The sequence below is a fragment of the Rhododendron vialii genome, chromosome 4a (assembly GCF_030253575.1).
Source record: "Rhododendron vialii isolate Sample 1 chromosome 4a, ASM3025357v1".
NCBI lineage: Eukaryota > Viridiplantae > Streptophyta > Magnoliopsida > Ericales > Ericaceae > Rhododendron > Rhododendron vialii.
Window position 1 is genome coordinate 8,170,743 of NC_080560.1, and position 19,596 is coordinate 8,190,338.

Here is a 19,596-nt window from a genome sequence, read left to right on the forward strand (position 1 = left end):
TTTTTCAATGAGGGAGTATTTTATCATTCGCAGAGACCCTCAACAAAATTTTACATTTAATAAACGTTTCGGATTATTTGTATAAGACTCGTATTGAGCCCCACACCGTAATCTGTACACAAATCCTCGTGGGAAGTAGCATTGAGGGGATGATCACACCATTAAATAAGTTGTGCATCACAACTTTTTCATCAGCGATCACAAATTGTTGACACTAATGAATAAGTTGTGAATGGAGTGCATCCCCATTCACAACTTCTTCATTAGTATGAACGACATGGCATTTTGCCACAAATTTTTCATCCAAAAAATTAGGGGAAACACCCCTTGGTTGAACCATGTCATCCAAGTTGATCGAATTTACCTGTGGAGTGTGGACACCTAGAAAAATACTCCATTTGTCTTCATTCTTTAATCTCTTTTGGAAGTTTATGTCAATTTTAAATTGATTATATCTTGCTATCTATAATTTTTTTATGTGATTTTGAAAATATTGTTTAAAAGAACTCATTAAGATATATCAAATAAGATTCATATTCTATATAAATAGTATTACTAATTAAAAATTAAAATTAATTTTTTATCTAATTAAAACAAGACGGGTACATAAGAATGAGGACAGATGAAGTATGTAATTGGAGTACTAGCAAACGAAAAGAAAAGAAAAAGAATTCACCTGGGGGCACTCACATGCTACAAAAACCCTTCCCCTTCCCATTCAAAACAAAGAGGCGGGAAAAGCAAAATTTCACCCGCAGAGCTTCCCCATTCCCCCAACCTCACAAAAAACCTCTTCGAATTCTCACCCATCCTCAATAAACTCTTCACAAAATCACCAATTCGAGTTTCGCAAACCCTAGATCTGACCAAACTTCCGGTCAACAAAAAAAAAAAAAAAAAAAATCTCCGCTTTCCAAACCCTCAGTATGGCCGAAACCCTAACCCCCAATCCAACGACTGCTCAGAAGCAGAGGTCTGTCATAACCTCTCGCCTCCACTCTCCCATCAAAAGCCCCTTCTTTTTAGGCTCCAATGACGACAGGCTCGAACGAGAGCAGGCGCGCGCCGCCCGTGCTGCTGCGGCGAAACGGAAAGCCGCCGCCGCCCCACCACAGCCTCCGCCCGATGATTGTCTCGACAAGCAGCAGATTCTCGAGTTGTTCCAGAACTGCATTAAACTCGCCAGTGAAAATGTTCGTAATTTACTCTTTTCGTGTGTTTGTTTCTCATTTTTTTAATGCTTGGATTTGGGTAGTAAATGTTGAGTTGGAAATGTGTTTTTTTGTTTTGTTTTGATTTTGATGCAGAAAATAAACCAAAAGAATACGTGGGAGCTGAGCCTGATAGATCACCTGTGTGATATAATTAAGGTGGAACAAGAAGATGACGCCGAAACAAATTTTCAAAAGGTGGGTATTTCCTTTCCATGGTAATATTATGGAAATTGTGGTTATTGGAGGAAATATAGGAAACAAAGATTTGGGTTATGGTCTTAGAGCTTCTCCAATGGCAGCTAGCAGGATTTTCATTGCTGTCATTTTCGAGAAAGCGGTTCTCCATTGGTGCTACATGAGCTGGCTATATTGAGCAATTGCTAAACTTGGGGCCAAATTTTACACTTGGCTTTGTGGTAGTTAAATGATTAAATCTTCCTATCGTGGTGGTTTGTCTGAATGTAGAGCTCATTTCATCTATGCCATCAAAAGTTGGTGACAATATAAAGTTGATAGTCCACTATTGGAGCAATATTGCTATAATGTAGCAAATTGCCAATATTTGGTGCTGTATTGTAGCAATAGCTACCCACATAGCAACTCCAAATTGGAGATGCTTAGAGAATATTGTGGATTGTGGACCCTAGCTGTATATTGTAGAGGGGGCGTCTCTGATGCATCTCTTGTATTCCTCTTCATTATATTGAAAAATTGCAAATGTAGCCCACATTAGGTGAGCCGAGTACATCTGGTGTTCTTGTGTGTTTTAGTTTTTTGATTGCTTTGCAATCGTATCCCTTAGGGCCTGTATTAGGTTTTGTTACATCTTTCGTCAAGAAATGGTCATTGTAGGGTCTTTGTCAATCCTGGATGAGCAATTTAGCCGCTTATCTTAGTATTGTCCAAGACATATGAATGAGGTAACAGTCTTGTATTACTTTATCTTGGAATCTGTTTGACATTTTAGATTTTACCTAAACTACATACCAACTTTAGTAAAAGCTTGATGCTACCATTCATTGGCTTCTTTATGTTTTGGAGAGTTGGATATGGGACTTTCGAAGTTACAATGCAGTTTCATCCAATCGATGTGTCCTATTCAAACTCTTATAGTTTGTTTGTTATTGTTCACACTATTTTGAAAGTTTTCATTGTTTGGTGGGCCAACAAATACACCCCATTATTGATTCTTTGATGATTTTTGTGGACAAGTGTGCACTACGAACAAATCTTCTTGTTAATTGATTTCAATGCAGAGAATGCGTGTCAGATATGACTTGTAGTATGTGTTGCCTCAGATATGCGGCATTGCTTCTTTCTGGCAACCTAATGCAAAGTCATGGCTGGTGTATTACTCTTCTTAGTATTATTTTTGTAGGCAAGTTGTACGCTGGAAGCTGGAGTTAAGATTTACTCGATGAGGGTGGATTCGGTGCATTCGGAGGCATATAAGGTCCTTGGAGGGATTAATCGAGTGGGACAAGAAAATGAACAAGGTTAAATTGCTATTACTTGTCAACCCATTGTCTTATCTTGCATAAGTTGTTTTACACTTTGGTACTATTGATTCTACTTATTTCTCCCCACATAATTTTACTGGGTATTGCTTGTATTTAGTATTTAGAAACAGTAAGTTCTCGCCGTGTTAATCTCTCTATCAAAAGATGGTTTTACATCTTCCTTTCGTACTTCTGTTCCAGATAACGTGGTGGAGGATGGCAATGCCAACAACGGGCAAGAGGGAGGAAATTCTAAGAAAGAGCAAGAGAGGAAGGTCGGTAGATCTCTGCTTTTATTAACTACATATTCAACATACTCGAACTAAAGGAAAATTGTATATGCAGGTGTCCCCGTTATCCACATTGGAATCGTCGTTCGAGGCTCTTAATGTGAAGAAATTTGATGGTGACTGCATCTTCTCAGTTATCTACTAATGTTGTCCTTTTTTGTATAAGGTTAGATTGTAGTCTCTTTTCTTTTCAGTTGCATTTGCGGTGGATCCTCTCTATCACCAGACATCTGCCCAGTTTGATGAAGGTGGGGCCAAGGGTCTCCTACTGAATAACCTTGGAGTATATGGAAACTGTCGGGTGCTTTTTGATTCATTGGAAGTCCCAGGGAAGTGCATGATATCTGCAAATGCACATGACAAATTAGACACAATTGATCTTTCTTTTGCTAAAGGTGTGTTGCTTTTGTCATATGCAGTGATTCTGGCTCTTGTCTGTTGCCTAACACTTGTTAATCTGTTCTCCTTGTTTTCTTTATAGATTACATAGAACGCATGGTGTTGAACATGCGCCCAAATGATGAAATCTCTCCAACACTGAGGGAAATAGTTGATCAATTTGACGAAAATAGTAGAAGACCATCAGATACATTTTCTTCTGGCCAGAAATCGGCAGAGCAAGTTTATGAAGGCGGTAGTAATAGTAATGGTGCTGAGTTTGATGGTGATGCATATGACAACTGTGGAACGTGCTTCGATCATGATGATCAAGCAAGTGTGGTTGGTGAAGATTGTTATGGTGGAGATCCAACTTTACCAAGTCATTATCAGGTGCTTTATTCATGCTATTGAAACATGTCTTCAGCAAAATCATGCTTTTGGGCTTCCATTCGGCACTTTCTGATAGATTTAGATCCTGATGTGTCTCTAAATGGTTGTACACTTGGCAAGATTCTAAGTGCTGATTTTCATTCAATTGGATCTCTTTATGAAGTGATTACTTTTGAACAAGTTATGAATACATAAATATAGTTGAAACTGAAAGCCTCTTTGGACTCTGAAGTTTCTTGTGCAATTTTCATGACAAGAATTTTCCGCCTTATTTATACAAATAGGCGCCCATCCTAATTTTCTTTTGCCATATTGATTCAATGCAGTACATACGTTTTGTATTGACGTTTTTCTGTTGTCTTCTTGCAACTCTCAGAGGCGGCCTGGTAAAATGTGGGTAGTCCGCTTATAAGGCTTATATGCAAGCCCCTAAGCAGCAGATATTGCTTGTAAATGTTCATCTCATGGTTTTGGTCCTCTTTTAGTCATTTGAAGGGGAAAATAATATAGTTCGTTGCTGATACCATGTTGTTTCCATGTTTCAGGAAAATGAACAATTTGATGATTTTCATGAGCCTGACATGGATGGCAGGTTTGAGAAAGTTGATGGGTATTTGTTTTTAAGTTTGGGTTTTACTTCAAGACAAAATGCTTGGGCAGGTCCTGATCATTGGAAGTATCGGAAGGCAAAAGGTATGTTATTGGGTATTGTGGTCAATGGCAACCATAGCATCAAACTATGTGCTTCTTTCAGAATCTTCAGTTTTGAAATATATGTTCTGCTTTGTAGGTTCAGAGGATCCTCCCACAGAAAATGGGTCACCGTTAACAACAAAGAAACCGAGGAATAAAAAACTAGCAGATTTTGACATTGACTTTACAAAAGCATTGGACAATGAGATGTCTGATGTCTTTGCTCCTCCTAAGAATCCCAAGTCAATACTGCTGCCAGTAAATCGAGCACCTTGTAACACTACACTTCCAGAAGATTGCCATTATCAACCTGAGGATCTTGTCAAGTTATTTCTTCTACCAAATGTTACGGTAATACTCATAACGTATTACAAATGGACAATGTCGATTGCTGTTATGGAACTTATTTTCTGCTTTTGGTGATGTCTTTTTGACTAAAATTTCTGGTTACAGTGCCTTGGGAGAAGGGGAAGAAAGTCATCTGGTAAATAATCTGTGTTGCCACCTCGTTTCTTACCAAGTGCATATCCTCTTGTTTTTTCTTCTCTAAGTGCCCCTAATATTTTGGTTGGCGCTCTTAAAATCATGTCTCTCTTCGGATAAGTTACTTTCTTGTCATTGCTATTTATGAAAGAGAAACAATATGTAGTTAGGCTTGTGAACACAAGAGTGCTAATATACGAATAAGTCACTTTCAAGATAATGTCATGGACTTTGAAAGTGAATAAATGAAACACAGCAGTTTTTGAAGGAAACAGAATAAGAAACAGACAACAGACAAGTAGAAAAAGAACGAAGATAGTGCATCAGAGTCTTTTAATTGTCAATTAAATTTTGATGCCACTTTTCCTGAGTGTAATAGGAGTATTACAATTGTGATGCATGAACAAGGTTTGAAAAATTTACAACCACTTGCCTTGTAATAAGCGTAAGATTATGATTTACTGTGCACTACCATTCTTAATTCTTCTGTCAGAAGAATGGAGTCAACATAGAGATGATTATGGACCATTGCCGACGTGGGATGATGAAAATGAATTTGGCGGTCAATTTGATGATGGAGATGCTCATAGTGATGTGGAGGACTCGAACACACTTGTTTCTCAGCCTCGTCAGGTTGGTTTATACTTATTTAGTTGTGATTTGTGCACTATTATGTGGGTGCTTGAGTGTGAAATGTGTGGGCATGGAGGCCTATCAAATGACATTATGGTCACTTCTCAGTTATGATTCGTAATTTTTACATTTGAATTGGTGGGGAAAGGAATTGATTGTGATTTGTATTTAGTGTTGCTATGGTAATACCACTAGAGTTTCGGTAGTATACTTTGGACATTTGTTTATTCGATCATATACTCCTTTGTTCAGGTGAATAAGATTGAAGTAAAGTATGATAAAGCTTCTAAACAAGTTGACGTTCAAGCACTGAAAGAAACTCTTTGGGACCATATCCGAGAGTTTACTCAAACATCTGTTCAGGTAATCTAGTTTCTTGCCCTTCATCATAATTTTTTCTTTTCAAAGCAGATTTACCTCATAGAATTACAAATTCTCGAGATGGTTGAAGAGAAGAAATTGCTGTCTTCTTTACTACTATACAAATTAGCTAAAAAATCCCCTGAAAGACCACAATACAAGGCATAATCTTTAAACCTTTACATGATTGATAAGGCAGACTAGGTGTATTGAAATAATCACGAGGGATATGCAGTTGTTAGGAATGGTTGTTTTTTCCTTGCTCAGTCCTTGAAATGCCCATTCTTGTTGATAGTCTAAATCAACATTCTTGTAGGGCAATGATTCTAATTGCCTGTTCCATTACAATTGCTTGTTCTGTGAACCTGAAACGGTTGTTGAAAGGATTTCATTACTTTATCTCTCATTTTTGCTGTTTTTACTAGGATATTTTGGGGTTGGGGGTTTACTTCGTTGGAGGATGGTAACAGTCCTTTTGCTATTTCAAATGTAATTCAAAATTGATGGGAAAGTGAAGGGCATCAGATAGGTGAACTCCCTAGTTAAATTTCTGGAGGTCGTGCTAGGGTTAGTTGTCATGCCAGATTTTCCCTTTATTTTTGCACAGTTAAATAAAACATGGTGTCCCTGCTTGGAGGCAAAACCCGATCCCTTTTTTAAACTAATTTGCAGGACATCAGCTACTATTATTTACCATATTCACAAAATATGGTGTAGATGACTACAGCCAAGTGCACACACTTATTGTGGAGATGCAACGAATTCATTGCTGTTCTTGTTTTAATGCACGAAGTACCAAAGTTCTAAAAGTCGCAAGGCGCTAATCTGACGGTCAGCCACCTTCGAGCTTCAAGGCCTAGTAATTGGCGATTAATCGGCACAAAAAAGTAATTAGTCGGACAGGCCCCGCCAACGATTAATCGCCGATTAATTTCGATTTTTAGAACACTGAGAAGTACAAATAATAGTATGGTCTGCCAATGCAAATAGGGCATTTCTGAAACACTTTCACATGTATCTTTGCACTTCTCATGCATTTTGATGTACTTATTGAAACTCGCCCAAAGCTTAACACCACCCGTTGGACAGTGGTTAACAGTTTCTAATAACAAAAGTCTAATGATGGACAACTTCATTTGTTAAAGGGGCAGGAAGAAGAAACAGTATCTTTCAAGCATTTGTTGGCCTGCTTTCCAAACGACTGCAGGGCGGCTGCATCACTCGAGGATATCTCTCCCCATTTGTGCTTCATATGCGTATTGCATTTAGCCAATGAGCATGGATTGAGCATCCGTGGCTGTACCAACATGGATGATCTCAGCATACACGTTCCTCACAAAGATACGGCGTCGAGTGCTGATATTTGATTCCTCCATTTATCCATGTTCTTTTTGTGCTTTTGACCTTGTACGTGTTCTAGTTGGGGCTGTTGCTCCATGTGTTAATCAGGCTCTGTAGTTATCCTCTAGTTAGTGCAAAGATATTTAGAAATCTCACGAATGTCACTGTTGTACCGTCAATATTGTCCAAAATCTTGTGCATGTGTTGCCGACTACCATTTTGTCCATTTGTGTTCCTTTTACAGCAGAATTGTGCCAATGATTTCTTGAACACTTCACGTTCTTATGTATAGTTTGTGAAGATCCCTTTAATATCTAATTGCCTTACAGTTTCCAGCAAAGCAGTCTTTCTTGGCCTACCTTTGAAATCAGTTTTGCCTGGTACATTGTTTCTGGACTTTGCCTACATTGACCCGGAGTCTGAGATCTGTATTGCAATTAGCTTAGCAAAGGGTTTCCAGCTGAAAAACAAAATGGTAACTAAACAACATTTAGGAAGATGTCGCTATTTTAACATGGCAGAAACTGTAAGGGGAAAAGACTAAATAGCAACTTTGATAAAACATAAAAAGAGTATTGGGTTGAGGATTCACTTTTTACACAAGGCAATTTCCAGGAGGATGGGGTTGTGAAATGAAGAGAATAGGTTGGTACTTGCGTGTTTTTTTTCACTTGGAGGAGGTCCTGTGTGCCTGCGCTTCGGCGTATTGGTCTTCTCGTGTAAATTTTATCCTTGGTTGAAATTTTTGAGATGAAAATTTTATAACATGATCTAAATGGTAAAAAAATGCACAGGAACAACGGTACACTGAGAAGCCTATATAGTAAACCCGAGGCTCAATTTCCTGCAGATCAGGGACTAACATCTTTGGTTTTTTTTTTTTTCAGACGGTCAGGAGTGTCCCCAGTAAAAGGTAGATCATCCATTCCGGGATTAAGAAATTTACAAGAAATTACTTTTTGCCTGACCTCAAAATTGAACCCCGGTCATTTGGTTTCAATATTAGGAAAGGCCTATTTTGACTAAATAATCTATTTTGATTACTCTAGCCGTTCTTTTTTTTAGAGTACGGTATTTCATTTTGGACTGTCTCTTAATAAGTGTCCATTTTGTAAAGTTAGTCTGTAAAAGTTTGTACATTTTCTATTTTGCCCTTAAAAGTAGATTTCATTTTGAAAAATTAGCGAGTAAAAATATAATGATGATATTTCTATAGAGGGTAAATAGGAAAAATAGATGTTAAAGTTGATGTGAAAAGTGTAATGATGATGTCTTCTTAATAAGTTGGAGTTACGAAGTGGGACACTTAAAAAGAGATGGAGGGAGTATTTTTTTGTTCTTATTCAAATTTTTTCTTATTGGTTAGTTTTTTGTCAAATGTTTTTTTTAGATTATTGCTACGTTATGATGAGAGGAATCTAAAGAGTAACGATCGAAACCCAACTTTTTTTTAATAAAAATAAAAATAAGCCAATAAGTTAATTTTTTTTTCTTTTTATTTTATTCAAAAAAAATTGGGTTTGGATGTTAATTTTTTATTTTTAAAATTTTTCATCATGATGACACAATAATTCAAAAAAAAATACATTAAACTAATAAATACAAAAATAATTTAAATAAAGACAAATAAATAAGTCACTTTGCTTATGCCGAGTTCCCACCCAACTAGTAATCCAATCACGTTTTATCCAGAGTGAACAGGGAAAAAAAGATCACGGAGTGGAATAGTACTCCAACGTTGTCTCCAAGTAGAAGGGACGACTAATGCCACCCGAATCTTTGTACTGGGCACTTTACATTTCAACCATACGTACATCCTTATTATCCTGATGATGAGACCGTGTCATCATAAATTCGTGTTTGAAACCATACAATTCTGAGAAATAGAGTAAATTAATGCTCCTAAGCGATTTGAAAATGTTATGATTCATGAAACATGTCTATGAAAGTGTCTTTGAAAAAGGAATTGGATAGTTCAGGCTGTGTGAATCTGGATCGTCCAATTCATTTTTATGCACACTTTTATGAAAATGTTTCATGAATCCTATTAGTCCAGAAGGCGATTAGATGCATGTAAGAGGGAGTGGTGGAGAAAAGAGACGTGTTTAATTCATGGTCTAAATTTTATTCCATCCGTTCCATATTAAGAGTCTATCACGAAAAGTCGTGCCATTTTTCAAATAAAAAAATCTACTACTTCCGTATATAATTTTTTGAATTTTTTCGCACCAAATTAAAGTACTAATCGAGATCTTTAATATGGTGCGAAAAAATTCGAAAAATTATACACAAAAGTAATTGATTTTTGATTTGAAAAATGACAAGAGAGAAAGTGAGACTCTCAATGTGGAACGATTTTTTGATTTGAAAAATGGTTTCAAAATGGCAATGAACCATTTGACACAGTTTTCAAGCTATAAAATAACTTTATGAAAATCATTTCGACATTAACGAGTGCACTTGTTCTAAGAAAATGCAGCCGAGTGCGAATCAGAGTGCACGACGGCAACCTAAAAGCGTCAGATGCACAAAGCCATACCCAGGCGAAGAGGCTTGTTTCCTGATCTTTGATTTGCTGATTTGCCTTATTAGGTACTTCTTCCGTTTCGGTTTGTATGTTTCTTTTTTAATTTTTTTAGAACGTTTGATTTCTCAAAGAATTGTTTATAATTTTTAATTCGTAATTTTTTTAATATGTAATATAGATCTTATTTAATAAATCTTAATTAGTTTTATTATACAAAATTTTTAAAATCATAATATTTTTTTATAAAATATAAAATATAAATATATTTTTAAAAAATACAAATTTCGACAATTGAACAAACAAATCGAAACGGAGTGAGTAGTTATTTTGATCCACACAAACTGATCGATCCATTTTGGAGCTAAAAGTGATCAGGTAGGGACCATGATCCCATGGTAACTAGAAGGCAAAAAAAAATTCCCTGGGTAAATAATTAAAGCAATTGCTCGTACTGATCAATCAATCAATAAAACATTTGACTTTAGACCCATCCATCAAAATCTCCCCACATGCTTTTCTTATGTGAGATGATGAAAAGGGGAAAGACTCGCTTTCAAATTGTTTTGTTTTTTTGTTTGTGATCCGCCCCTTTCAATTTGTTTGCACCGCATATTTTTTTTATAACTGATTGAAGTGTTATATACCTTAGATTAGATATGGGACGTAATTTTTATTAGAAGGGTAAATTTCACTGACCTCCGCTGAGGTTCCTGACATTTTTAAAGACCTCCTCTGAGGTTTTTGAAATATCACTAACCTCCCCTACATTTACTGACAATATCAATATTCCTCCGTCCCATTAACTACCCATGGATGGCGTTGACCCCACTGTTTAAAAGACTTAAATACCCTCCTACTCAATTGACTTCTTAATGGTTAAAAATCAACATGGAAAAGAGAATCAAATAGTTCTATACACCACCTCTACTGACTTATACTACCACCTTTGTAAATCCTAACCATTGTGTATCCGCATTAATTACACGGCACTCTTTTTCTACAAAATTTCAAGAATTTTAAGCACTGCAAATAATTATCTCGAAAAGAGAGATTAGTGAATCTGAACCATTGATTTCTCTTTTCGGGCATTTTCAGGTTACATAGCATTGCTCTAATTGTTCAAAAAAAAAAAATTGCTTTGTTAGTTTGGTCAATTTTTTGGGGTTATTGGTTCGTCTCAATAAGAGAAATCTAAAAAGTAAAAATTTATGGTTATTTTATAATCCGACCATCTAACATTTCTCTCAGGGTATGCTTCCTTGTTGAGAGATAAACTCGTTGCTTGGATTCCTATCAAAACTTTAAAATAGTTCATTTTTTAACTTAAAAAATAAACTTTAAAATAGTTCAATAAATACAAAAATAATTCAAAGCAAACAGATTTATTAGATTTTTATTTCATTATCTAGATTCTTTTTAGTTTGGTTCAATCTTTTTATCTAATTTCTCTTGTGGAGATGAAGCACTAATTCAAAATAAAATTGAAGAAAAACTAAGAAAGGCAAATTTTTTTAAAATAAGACCAAAAAAATTACCCTGAAAAATTATTAGACCAAACCACACCTCTATTTGCTTATAACTTTAAACATTTTTTAGCCTTGTTGTTCCATCAAAATGGGACATTAATGTGAAGCTATCGCCTGAAGGTCACTCATGATCAATTGTGCAAAGTCGGTTTCTCTTTCTAACTACTCTGATGGAACTCCCAATGATCACTCAGTAAAAGTACACCATTGTCACCACATCTTTCCACCTCTGCCTCCATCATCTACCTTTTCTCTCCGACTCTCCATTTCTCTTTCCAACCTGAAACCCACTTCACTAATATTCTTGATTGATCATTTTAGTTAATTTTTTGTTTTTTTTGGATAAACAAAGTCTATAAATATCGTTGCCGCATCCATCTCCATGGAAGCAACCCATTACCCACCGATCTTGCTTTGAAATTCCTGGGTTTAATTTTATGAAATTGGATTACGGCCCGACCATGTGCAATGTTGAGAGTTTGTGCCGGGAAGTCGTGGTCCTTATATCTTCTTATCTTCTCTGGTTATGGTTTTACATCAAAATTTTCCCCAAATAGATTCCTAAGGAATGAGCTTGCGCTCTTTGATTTCAATTGGCCTATAAATGTGGATCAAAGGAATTAATTCATGTTTCTTTTTCTTTTTTCTTTTTTTGTTTGGATTCCAATTAAGTTTGTGAATAATGGAGTTTTGGCTTCTTAACACGGAAAATAGAGCTTTTATTTTATACTAGCCAAAAAAAAAAAGAGAGAGAGAAAAATTAGAATTGGGGAAGGGGAGGAGGGAGAAAGAGGGAGGAGAGAGTGGAATTGTATGAAGTTGAATTGGTTGACTAATGGAGGGCAAAATAGGTACTGCAATTGTATAGAGTGCTGATGTCATTGTGAATTTCCAGGTTCTGTTAAAAAAATTAACGGAAGAGTAATGGAAGGGGGAATAATCATATTGTCAGCAAAAGCAAGGGAGTTCAGTGATATTTCAGATACTTTCAATCCTGGAGGTATTTGTCTGTGTCAGGAACGTCAGGGAGGTCAGCGAAATTTACCCTTATTAGAAAGAAGACAGAACTTGTATAAATTGCACTTCTACCTAGACCGTGGATAAGCCGTTTCCAATGCACAAATTCAGCTATATATACATGTGCTCGGAATCATTAAACGAACGTAAACCCCATTAAATAACATTGCTGCTCTGCCCCGTTCCACTGAACTTAGAGTGAACTAAGTTAATTTTGTCCTTATTTAAATTAATTTTTTTTGCTAAAAACTAAAAGGTGGTTAAAAGTAAAAAAAATTTACTTTTTCAATTAATCCTCTCGTGAAGAAGAATCAATAATTTATAAAAATTTAGCATAAAACTAAAAAATACAAAATATTTTTGAATAACAACCAAAAATACTAAAAGTCCTAAAAATTAAATGGAACGCGTCTATAAATGAATTAAAGAATCCATATAGTAGGCAGTTTAGTGACATATTCACTGCTACTCATCTCTCTCTCTCTCTCACAGACACACACACTATCCGCATATGAGGGCCATAAAGATGAGCATGTCACCGGGCACGCCATCACCATCCCTGACACCAGCACCAGCACCACAACAAACAAAACCACCACCTTCCACCGCGTCTATCCGTACAATCCCCGGCGGGCACGGTTGGCCTGTGTTGGGGCCCATATCCGACCGCCTCGACTACTTCTGGTTCCAGGGACCGGAGACGTTCTTCCGCAAGAGAATAGAGAAGCACAAGAGCACCGTGTTCCGGACGAACGTGCCGCCGACGTTCCCGTTCTTCTCCGGGGTCAACCCCAACGTGGTGGCGGTGCTGGACTGCAAGAGCTTCTCTCACCTCTTTGATATGGAAATTGTGGAGAAGAAGAATGTGTTGGTTGGAGACTTCATGCCTAGTGTTAAATTCACCGGAGACTTGCGTGTTTGTGCTTATCTTGATACCTCTGAGCCTCAACACTCCAAGGTATGCAACTACATTTTTACTTAAGTCTTTCCCTCTCATAAAGTTTGTCCGATTCGCACAATGAGAACTTAAAAATAACACATTTAGTAAGAAAAAAATTAATTTTTTTTAAAAAAATTTACGAGATATCAACGAGTTCTTTTAATGTATGAGAAAATTTTGAATTTTTTCTAAAAAATAATGTGTTAATTTTTAGTCCTCGTTATGCGGCTCAAATAAAATTTAAGCGTCAGAGGTAGTATATTGTACTAGTATTTATTATCAAGAGTCGGTCAATTTCAATATCTGTTAAGTAATTCTGAAATCTTAAGGTTAATGATTGGACAAACCTTCATTAATCTTGTTTTGGATGTTTTTTTTTTAATTACGAAATGATAGGATCTCTTAAAATTTGTAATAAAATTTTCCTTAAACCAAGTAATTAAATTGTTGAGATATAAGTGTCTCAATATGCTACTATTTGATTGAAGGAAAATTTCCTTTGCAAACTCTGAGAATGTAGATGTAGATAAAGCTCTATAAACTTGATTTGCACATTGCACACACATCATGTGAGCCTAGCCTCTAATTTGATTTAAGGAAAATTCCGCGGGATAACTTTGAGGTTTTGTCTAGTACACGAGAAAAAGCAATAATGATTCGTGCATATCCACTAACCACAGATCCAACCACACTCCTCTCATATATACTTGGATCCCACCATGTGGGTTCCATCTGCGGAACTCACATCTATTTGAGAGAGGTGTGGTTGGATCTGTGGTCGGTGGATGGGTACCTAACAGTTTCCGGAGAAGAAAGGTATAGAAAAGGAAACAATTATTTTCATTCCTTCTCCTATTTAATTGAAACCTAAAAAAGAGAGGAGAAATTTGAAGAAATAATTATTGATTTTCTCTTGACACTTTCTCCCCTAACTACTTTTTGCTTAATTATATGCATAGTTAAACGACAATTTGTTATTATCAAAAAAAAAAAAAAAAACCCGACAATTTGTTAAACTATATGTGAATTTTCTAATGTAAATGTGGAAATTTCATTGTATATTAAATAGAGTAAACACGGTGTATAACGGTAATGTTACCTAAAATTATTTTCAGGTCATAGAAAGATTTCAATTATGAAACCTACGTGATCTGAATCTTATTTTCAATTTAATGTAAATTGTGATGCCATTAAAATGGAAGATATTGCCATTGAGCGATATGTGGATTGTCTGATGTGAATTCAGAAATTTCATAGTCTATTAAATAGAGTAAATATGGGGTATAACAGTAATATTGCCTAAAATTTAGTTTCAAGTAATAGAAAAATCCAATGTTTTATTGGAAGTTTTCTTTTTCTCCCAACCCATGTATCAATAGCATGACGTTAGGCTTTCTCTTTTTCTTAATGTACCCTATCAAGTTTTTAATAAAAAAAAATTTTGCTGATAAAAAAGAGAAGAAATAGAAAAATCTCATTATGAAACTACACGTGATCTGAATATTATTTGCAATTTTAATTTTAAGTTGTGATGCCGCATCACTAAAATGGAAGATATAGTTAGTAAATGGTATCGATCTAGATTGTCTCGTGTGAATGCGGACATGAAATGGAAGATATTGGAGCGAGTGGATGAATTGGGAGAGCTTAAATTCCGGCGTACCAAAAAAGAAAAAAGAATTGGGACAGCTTGGCGAGAGCTTAATTTCCGACGTACCAAAATAAAAAAGGAAATTGGGAGAGCTTGGCGACAAGCCAATGAGAGCGATCTCATCCGTAGTATGCTTCTCCAATTTTGGATTCTGCTACTTATAAGGACCACTATCAATCTATCATGCATCATGTTCTTCCAAAAATAAGTTTCACGACAAGAACAAGTTTATCAAAGGCCTGGACCATGGTCCATGGAAGATATTTTTTTTTCTTTTTCTAGCTAGACAATAATATGTACGGTCTTCAGCATTTGGATAAATAAACAGAATTCTGAAACTTATAATCCATTCTCAAAATTTGCGCCAAATTAGAAAGATATATTACTTGCTAACATCAAGTTTAGAGTTCTGGAAAATTTGTTAGGAATCATATTACGATGGTTCCTGACAATATGGTTCAAGTCAGGTGAGACTTAATTATTCATAACAAAAATCGGCCAAAATAGGTGCATAACTCATCATACTTATGCTAGAAACCGAAATACAAGGGGCCAAGAGCCTTTAGCTTCACATTACTTTCGTTTATAATTTTGAAATATCTATTATTCATGTGAAAATATTATTTTTATTTTTATTATGCATGCATGAATGTATTGCATCTTTTTAGTCGGAAAATACCATGATGGTAAAAAGGACTTTTCAACAAAAATTACGGGATAGAGTGAGTAAAATATGGTAATTTTCAAACAATACGGAATTTTAGTAGATCGTTTGACTTGAAAATTGATTTCTTTCAAACAAATTCACAATATTTCACTTATCAAAAAAAAATTCACAACATTTCCTTTTAAACTTTCCTCTTTGTGCCTCACTACATACTCCCACAAATTTTCAAATACTTCAAATACTAGGCCACCTTCATACATATTTCATTACACTTATAAGAATAAGAGCAATGTTACGAAAACAAATGTTCAAACACAGATAAATCGGATATACTCTTTTTCAAATAGAAATCAAAAAGTCTTCTTGTTCCTATATAATTTTCACGTATGTGAATACGAATCTTTGTTTTCTTCACAACCAATCTTCTCATTTCCGCTCAATATCTTCTAAAACCCTTACTAGAACGAATTTCCTTCTATAGAGTAAAGTGTATTACAAAATCATTCGATGCAAATGCCTAATGTGCCTGGGAACGCACACATCAGACGATTCTAAACAATGTCTGTATTTACATATGTGTCTGAACACCATTATTGTCCTAAACATTTTCCGATAACCGTAGTTTCTACTACTACATGTTAATTGGTCCAAATTTCCAGGTCAAGAAATTCTCCATGGACATCCTAAAACGAAGCTCCACAATCTGGGTCTCAACACTCACCTCCAACCTGGACACCATGTGGGACACCCTCGAGTCCAAGCTCTCCGAATCCGACTCCGCCTCCTACCTGATCCCAATCCAAAAACTCATCTTCAGCTTCTTCACCCGCTGCCTCATCGGGGCCGACCCGTCCGCCTCGCCCGAGATCGCCAAGTCAGGCTACGTCATGGCTGACCTCTGGCTCGCGCTCCAGCTCCTGCCCACCGTCAAAATCGGCGTGCTGCAGCCCCTGGAAGAGATCTTTCTCCATTCCTACGCGTACCCTTTTGCCCTGGTGAGCTCAGGGTACAAGAAACTCGCTAAGTTCGTTGAGGAGCAAGGGAAGGACGCGGTTGAGAGAGGGGTGACCGAGTTCGGACTGAGTCGGGAAGAGACGATTCACAACCTGGTTTTCATACTAGGGTTCAACGCGTACGGCGGGACTTTGATCTTTTTGCCGACTCTGCTGGCCAAGATTGGGACGGACAAGACGGGGATTCAGGAGAAGCTCAGGGAAGAAGTGCGGGCGAAGACAGCCGGGTCGACTCTGAGTTTCGACTCGGTGAAGGATATGGAGCTGGTTCAGTCGTTCGTGTATGAGACGCTCCGCCTTAACCCACCGGTATGCTTTAAATAATTTTGCCATGATTTTTGCACCTGCTTTTTCTTTCATAAGTTGAAATTTGTCATAATTTTCAAAGCATAATAGAGAAAAAAAAAAAACCTTTTAAAACGTTTTTATAAAAAAAGGAATATTGCGAAGTAATTTCTTCTGCGGAATGCTATGCATGCACGATGCCCACCGGCCCGTGAAATCTTTATATCCATTTCAAAATTAATTGGCAATAAGTGGAGAAGTTCCAGATGTTATTAACTGAATACCCATGGACACATGGACACACAGTACACATATCTCCCCTCACGTGCAGCCGCATTTGAGGTCTATCACATGTGACCACTTTTGGGTCCTATCATCGTACAGCCTTTTTTTTGTTGGTCTGTCATCGTGGGTGTATATTGTAAATTTTTAAAATGTGGGATAAAACGGGTCCCGCTTTGATACTATCTCAAATTTTTATATCTATCTCAAAATCAATTGATAATGAATAGAGATGTCCCAAACGTTATTAAGTGAATACTCATTCCACTCCTCTCAAATAATATAAGATCCATTTCCTTAACACGGCCCCCCATCCAGCACGTGATACTGTCCTTGAAAACAAGAAAAATGCTATGCACATGATACCGTCCTTGAAAACAAATGAAACAGTCTAGATTGATAGTACTATGAATCTGACATGTTCATTTGCTTTTATGAACAAATTCATTTATTTTTATGTACAATTTCATGTACTGGATTTTATCGACTGTACTACTTCTCTTTTCTTTTTTTGGGGGTTAAAATTCTATGATTATAACAGCTTGTCCTGTTGTGGGGTGATATAAATGATGATTTTCTTGGGTGATTTATTGCGTTGGTCCTATTTTTATAGCAAAAAACTATCACCGAAACAAACGCCTTTATGCAAAAACAATTGATTTCGATGTGGCTTTGTTCGATTTGAATTTTAAGAATAATGAGTGAAAAAAATAGATAAAGAAATTTATTGGAAATCGTGCTCAGAAATTTTGAGACCTTAAAACAAACAAGGTGCAGTGCCAGTCATACGATGAGGGCTCCTCATGCTCTGTTATGATGCATCGTGCTTTCGATCCCTTTAATCTGTTATGTTCTTCACTAATGGTAGGTTCCACTTCAATACGGTCGAGCAAGGAAGGACTTCCTACTGAGTTCACACGACTCAGTGTACGAAATCAAGAAAGGCGAGCTTCTCTGTGGATACCAAACGCTGGTCATGAGAGACCCGAACGTGTTCGACAACCCGGAGGAGTTCGTATCGGATCGGTTCACGAAGGAGAAGAAAGGAAGGGAGTTACTGAGTTACTTGTACTGGTCGAATGGGCCACAGACTGGGTCACCCAGCGAGTCAAATAAGCAGTGTCCCGCGAAAGACTATGTTACCCTCACTGGTTGTCTTTTCGTGGCTTACTTGTTCCGGAGGTACGACTCGATCACCTGCAACTCGTCCGGGGCGATCACAGCGGTTGTGAGGGCTAAATGAGTTCGTTTGAGTTGGATGCGGCAGATATGATCTATATATGTATCCCATGTATAGACAAGAATTGTTTTTGTGCCAAAATGCTTAAATATCGTAAGAGAAACGATTTGAATCATCAAAATAAGTCATGAAACTCATGCTATTAGGCGGCGTTTAAAGATAAGCATAATTAACAATTTGGATCAGTTGGGAAATGTTTTGAGATTCAGTTTTTTATGTTAAGCAGTAGGGGAAGAATTAAGTTCAATGAATTGCAACAATGAGACACTATGTCAATTATGTAATCTGCGCATAATCCAAGTATGTAAGAATTCAAGAAATAGCCCCATACGAGGAAGAAATAAACTAATGACGCGACACTCCTAGTCTCCTACACAAGGGAACTAAGAGTAATAATTAATCCTTACCACTAATGATTAGTTCTTACCTTCCGCAATGTTTGACTCCTTGATCTCTCAATAGAGATTGCGCAATACTGTGACCGACTAAGCTAGCCCTGAATTGTTGTATCAAGATTTGTAAGGCACGGAGAAATCATTTAGGACTTAAGCCGGGTCCCATATTTGCAGTTTGATTAAATGTGGTACGATGATGTTTTGTTTTTATTCTACTACTTGCAATGCCAAAGAATGGACCACTGGAATGATCAAAACAATAATGGAATGGACCACTTTTCTCCTTAAGCCACATCTACATCTATATATATATATATATAATTGTACGATTATCCGTTACTAGTACAAACTGAAGTAGATTTTATTTATTTATTTTATAGTTTAGGTGTCCGAACCAACTTATCTGAATTAATCTTGAATATTGGAATAGAGATCATTGTCGCGCGCGTTCACAACCTTATGGACACAAAATAGTGATTCCATCAAGAAAACCAGTCATGGCTTCTTCAGTTCGTCATAAGCTAGTTAAATTAATGCGGCCGATTTCCCCTTCTCCACAGAAGTTGATGGACTTACATTAATACCCCAGTTTGCTCAAAATAAATAGACAAATACATAATCTCTGAGTGTACTATCACGGACCACCTACATAATAGCTAGGTAGAAAAATATCACATGGTACTCTCTCTCTCTCTCTCTAAAAACCAAAATAAAAAGTCGATTCACAAGGACCACAACCATAACTTGCACAAATTCTGTGCGCTGAGCT

The 19,596-nt window shown here is 36.6% G+C and overlaps 2 protein-coding genes across 3 annotated transcripts; both read left to right on the forward strand.

Moving 5' to 3' along the window:
* Positions 1 to 632: 632 nt before the first annotated feature.
* On the forward strand, positions 633 to 7,624 carry LOC131323032 (condensin complex subunit 2). Of its 2 annotated transcripts, none has more exons than XM_058354647.1 (13): positions 633 to 1,193; positions 1,308 to 1,409; positions 2,593 to 2,710; positions 2,915 to 2,988; positions 3,059 to 3,119; positions 3,198 to 3,398; positions 3,485 to 3,774; positions 4,320 to 4,467; positions 4,565 to 4,818; positions 4,921 to 4,951; positions 5,447 to 5,583; positions 5,836 to 5,946; positions 7,089 to 7,624. In XM_058354647.1, exons 1-13 carry the CDS (start codon positions 927 to 929, stop codon positions 7,308 to 7,310), a joined length of 2,016 nt encoding a protein of 671 aa, XP_058210630.1. In that variant the 5' UTR covers positions 633 to 926; the 3' UTR covers positions 7,311 to 7,624. The 2 variants fall into 2 exon arrangements, with proteins under 2 accessions (XP_058210630.1, XP_058210629.1); XM_058354646.1 differs by having other exon boundaries at positions 634 to 1,193; positions 5,444 to 5,583.
* A 4,872-nt stretch (positions 7,625 to 12,496) lies between these two features.
* Positions 12,497 to 18,626, forward strand: LOC131323033 (fatty acid hydroperoxide lyase, chloroplastic). The gene is made up of 3 exons (XM_058354648.1): positions 12,497 to 13,312; positions 16,272 to 16,934; positions 18,061 to 18,626. The coding sequence occupies exons 1-3, from the start codon at positions 12,866 to 12,868 to the stop codon at positions 18,433 to 18,435; spliced, it is 1,485 nt and encodes a 494-aa protein (XP_058210631.1). The 5' UTR covers positions 12,497 to 12,865; the 3' UTR covers positions 18,436 to 18,626.
* The last annotated feature ends 970 nt before the right edge of the window (positions 18,627 to 19,596 follow it).

Excerpts from the sequence above, each read along its gene's own strand:
- LOC131323033 (XM_058354648.1), top strand. The coding sequence starts at position 12,866 with ATGAGGGCCATAAAGATGAGCATGTCACCGGGCACGCCATCACCATCC. Across the intron at positions 13,313-16,271 it reads CTGAGCCTCAACACTCCAAG|GTCAAGAAATTCTCCATGGA; the intron begins GTATGCAACTAC and ends CCAAATTTCCAG. Across the intron at positions 16,935-18,060 it reads CGCTCCGCCTTAACCCACCG|GTTCCACTTCAATACGGTCG; the intron begins GTATGCTTTAAA and ends CACTAATGGTAG.
- LOC131323032 (XM_058354646.1), top strand. The coding sequence starts at position 927 with ATGGCCGAAACCCTAACCCCCAATCCAACGACTGCTCAGAAGCAGAGG. Across the intron at positions 2,711-2,914 it reads GGGACAAGAAAATGAACAAG|ATAACGTGGTGGAGGATGGC; the intron begins GTTAAATTGCTA and ends CTTCTGTTCCAG. Across the intron at positions 2,989-3,058 it reads AGAAAGAGCAAGAGAGGAAG|GTGTCCCCGTTATCCACATT; the intron begins GTCGGTAGATCT and ends TTGTATATGCAG.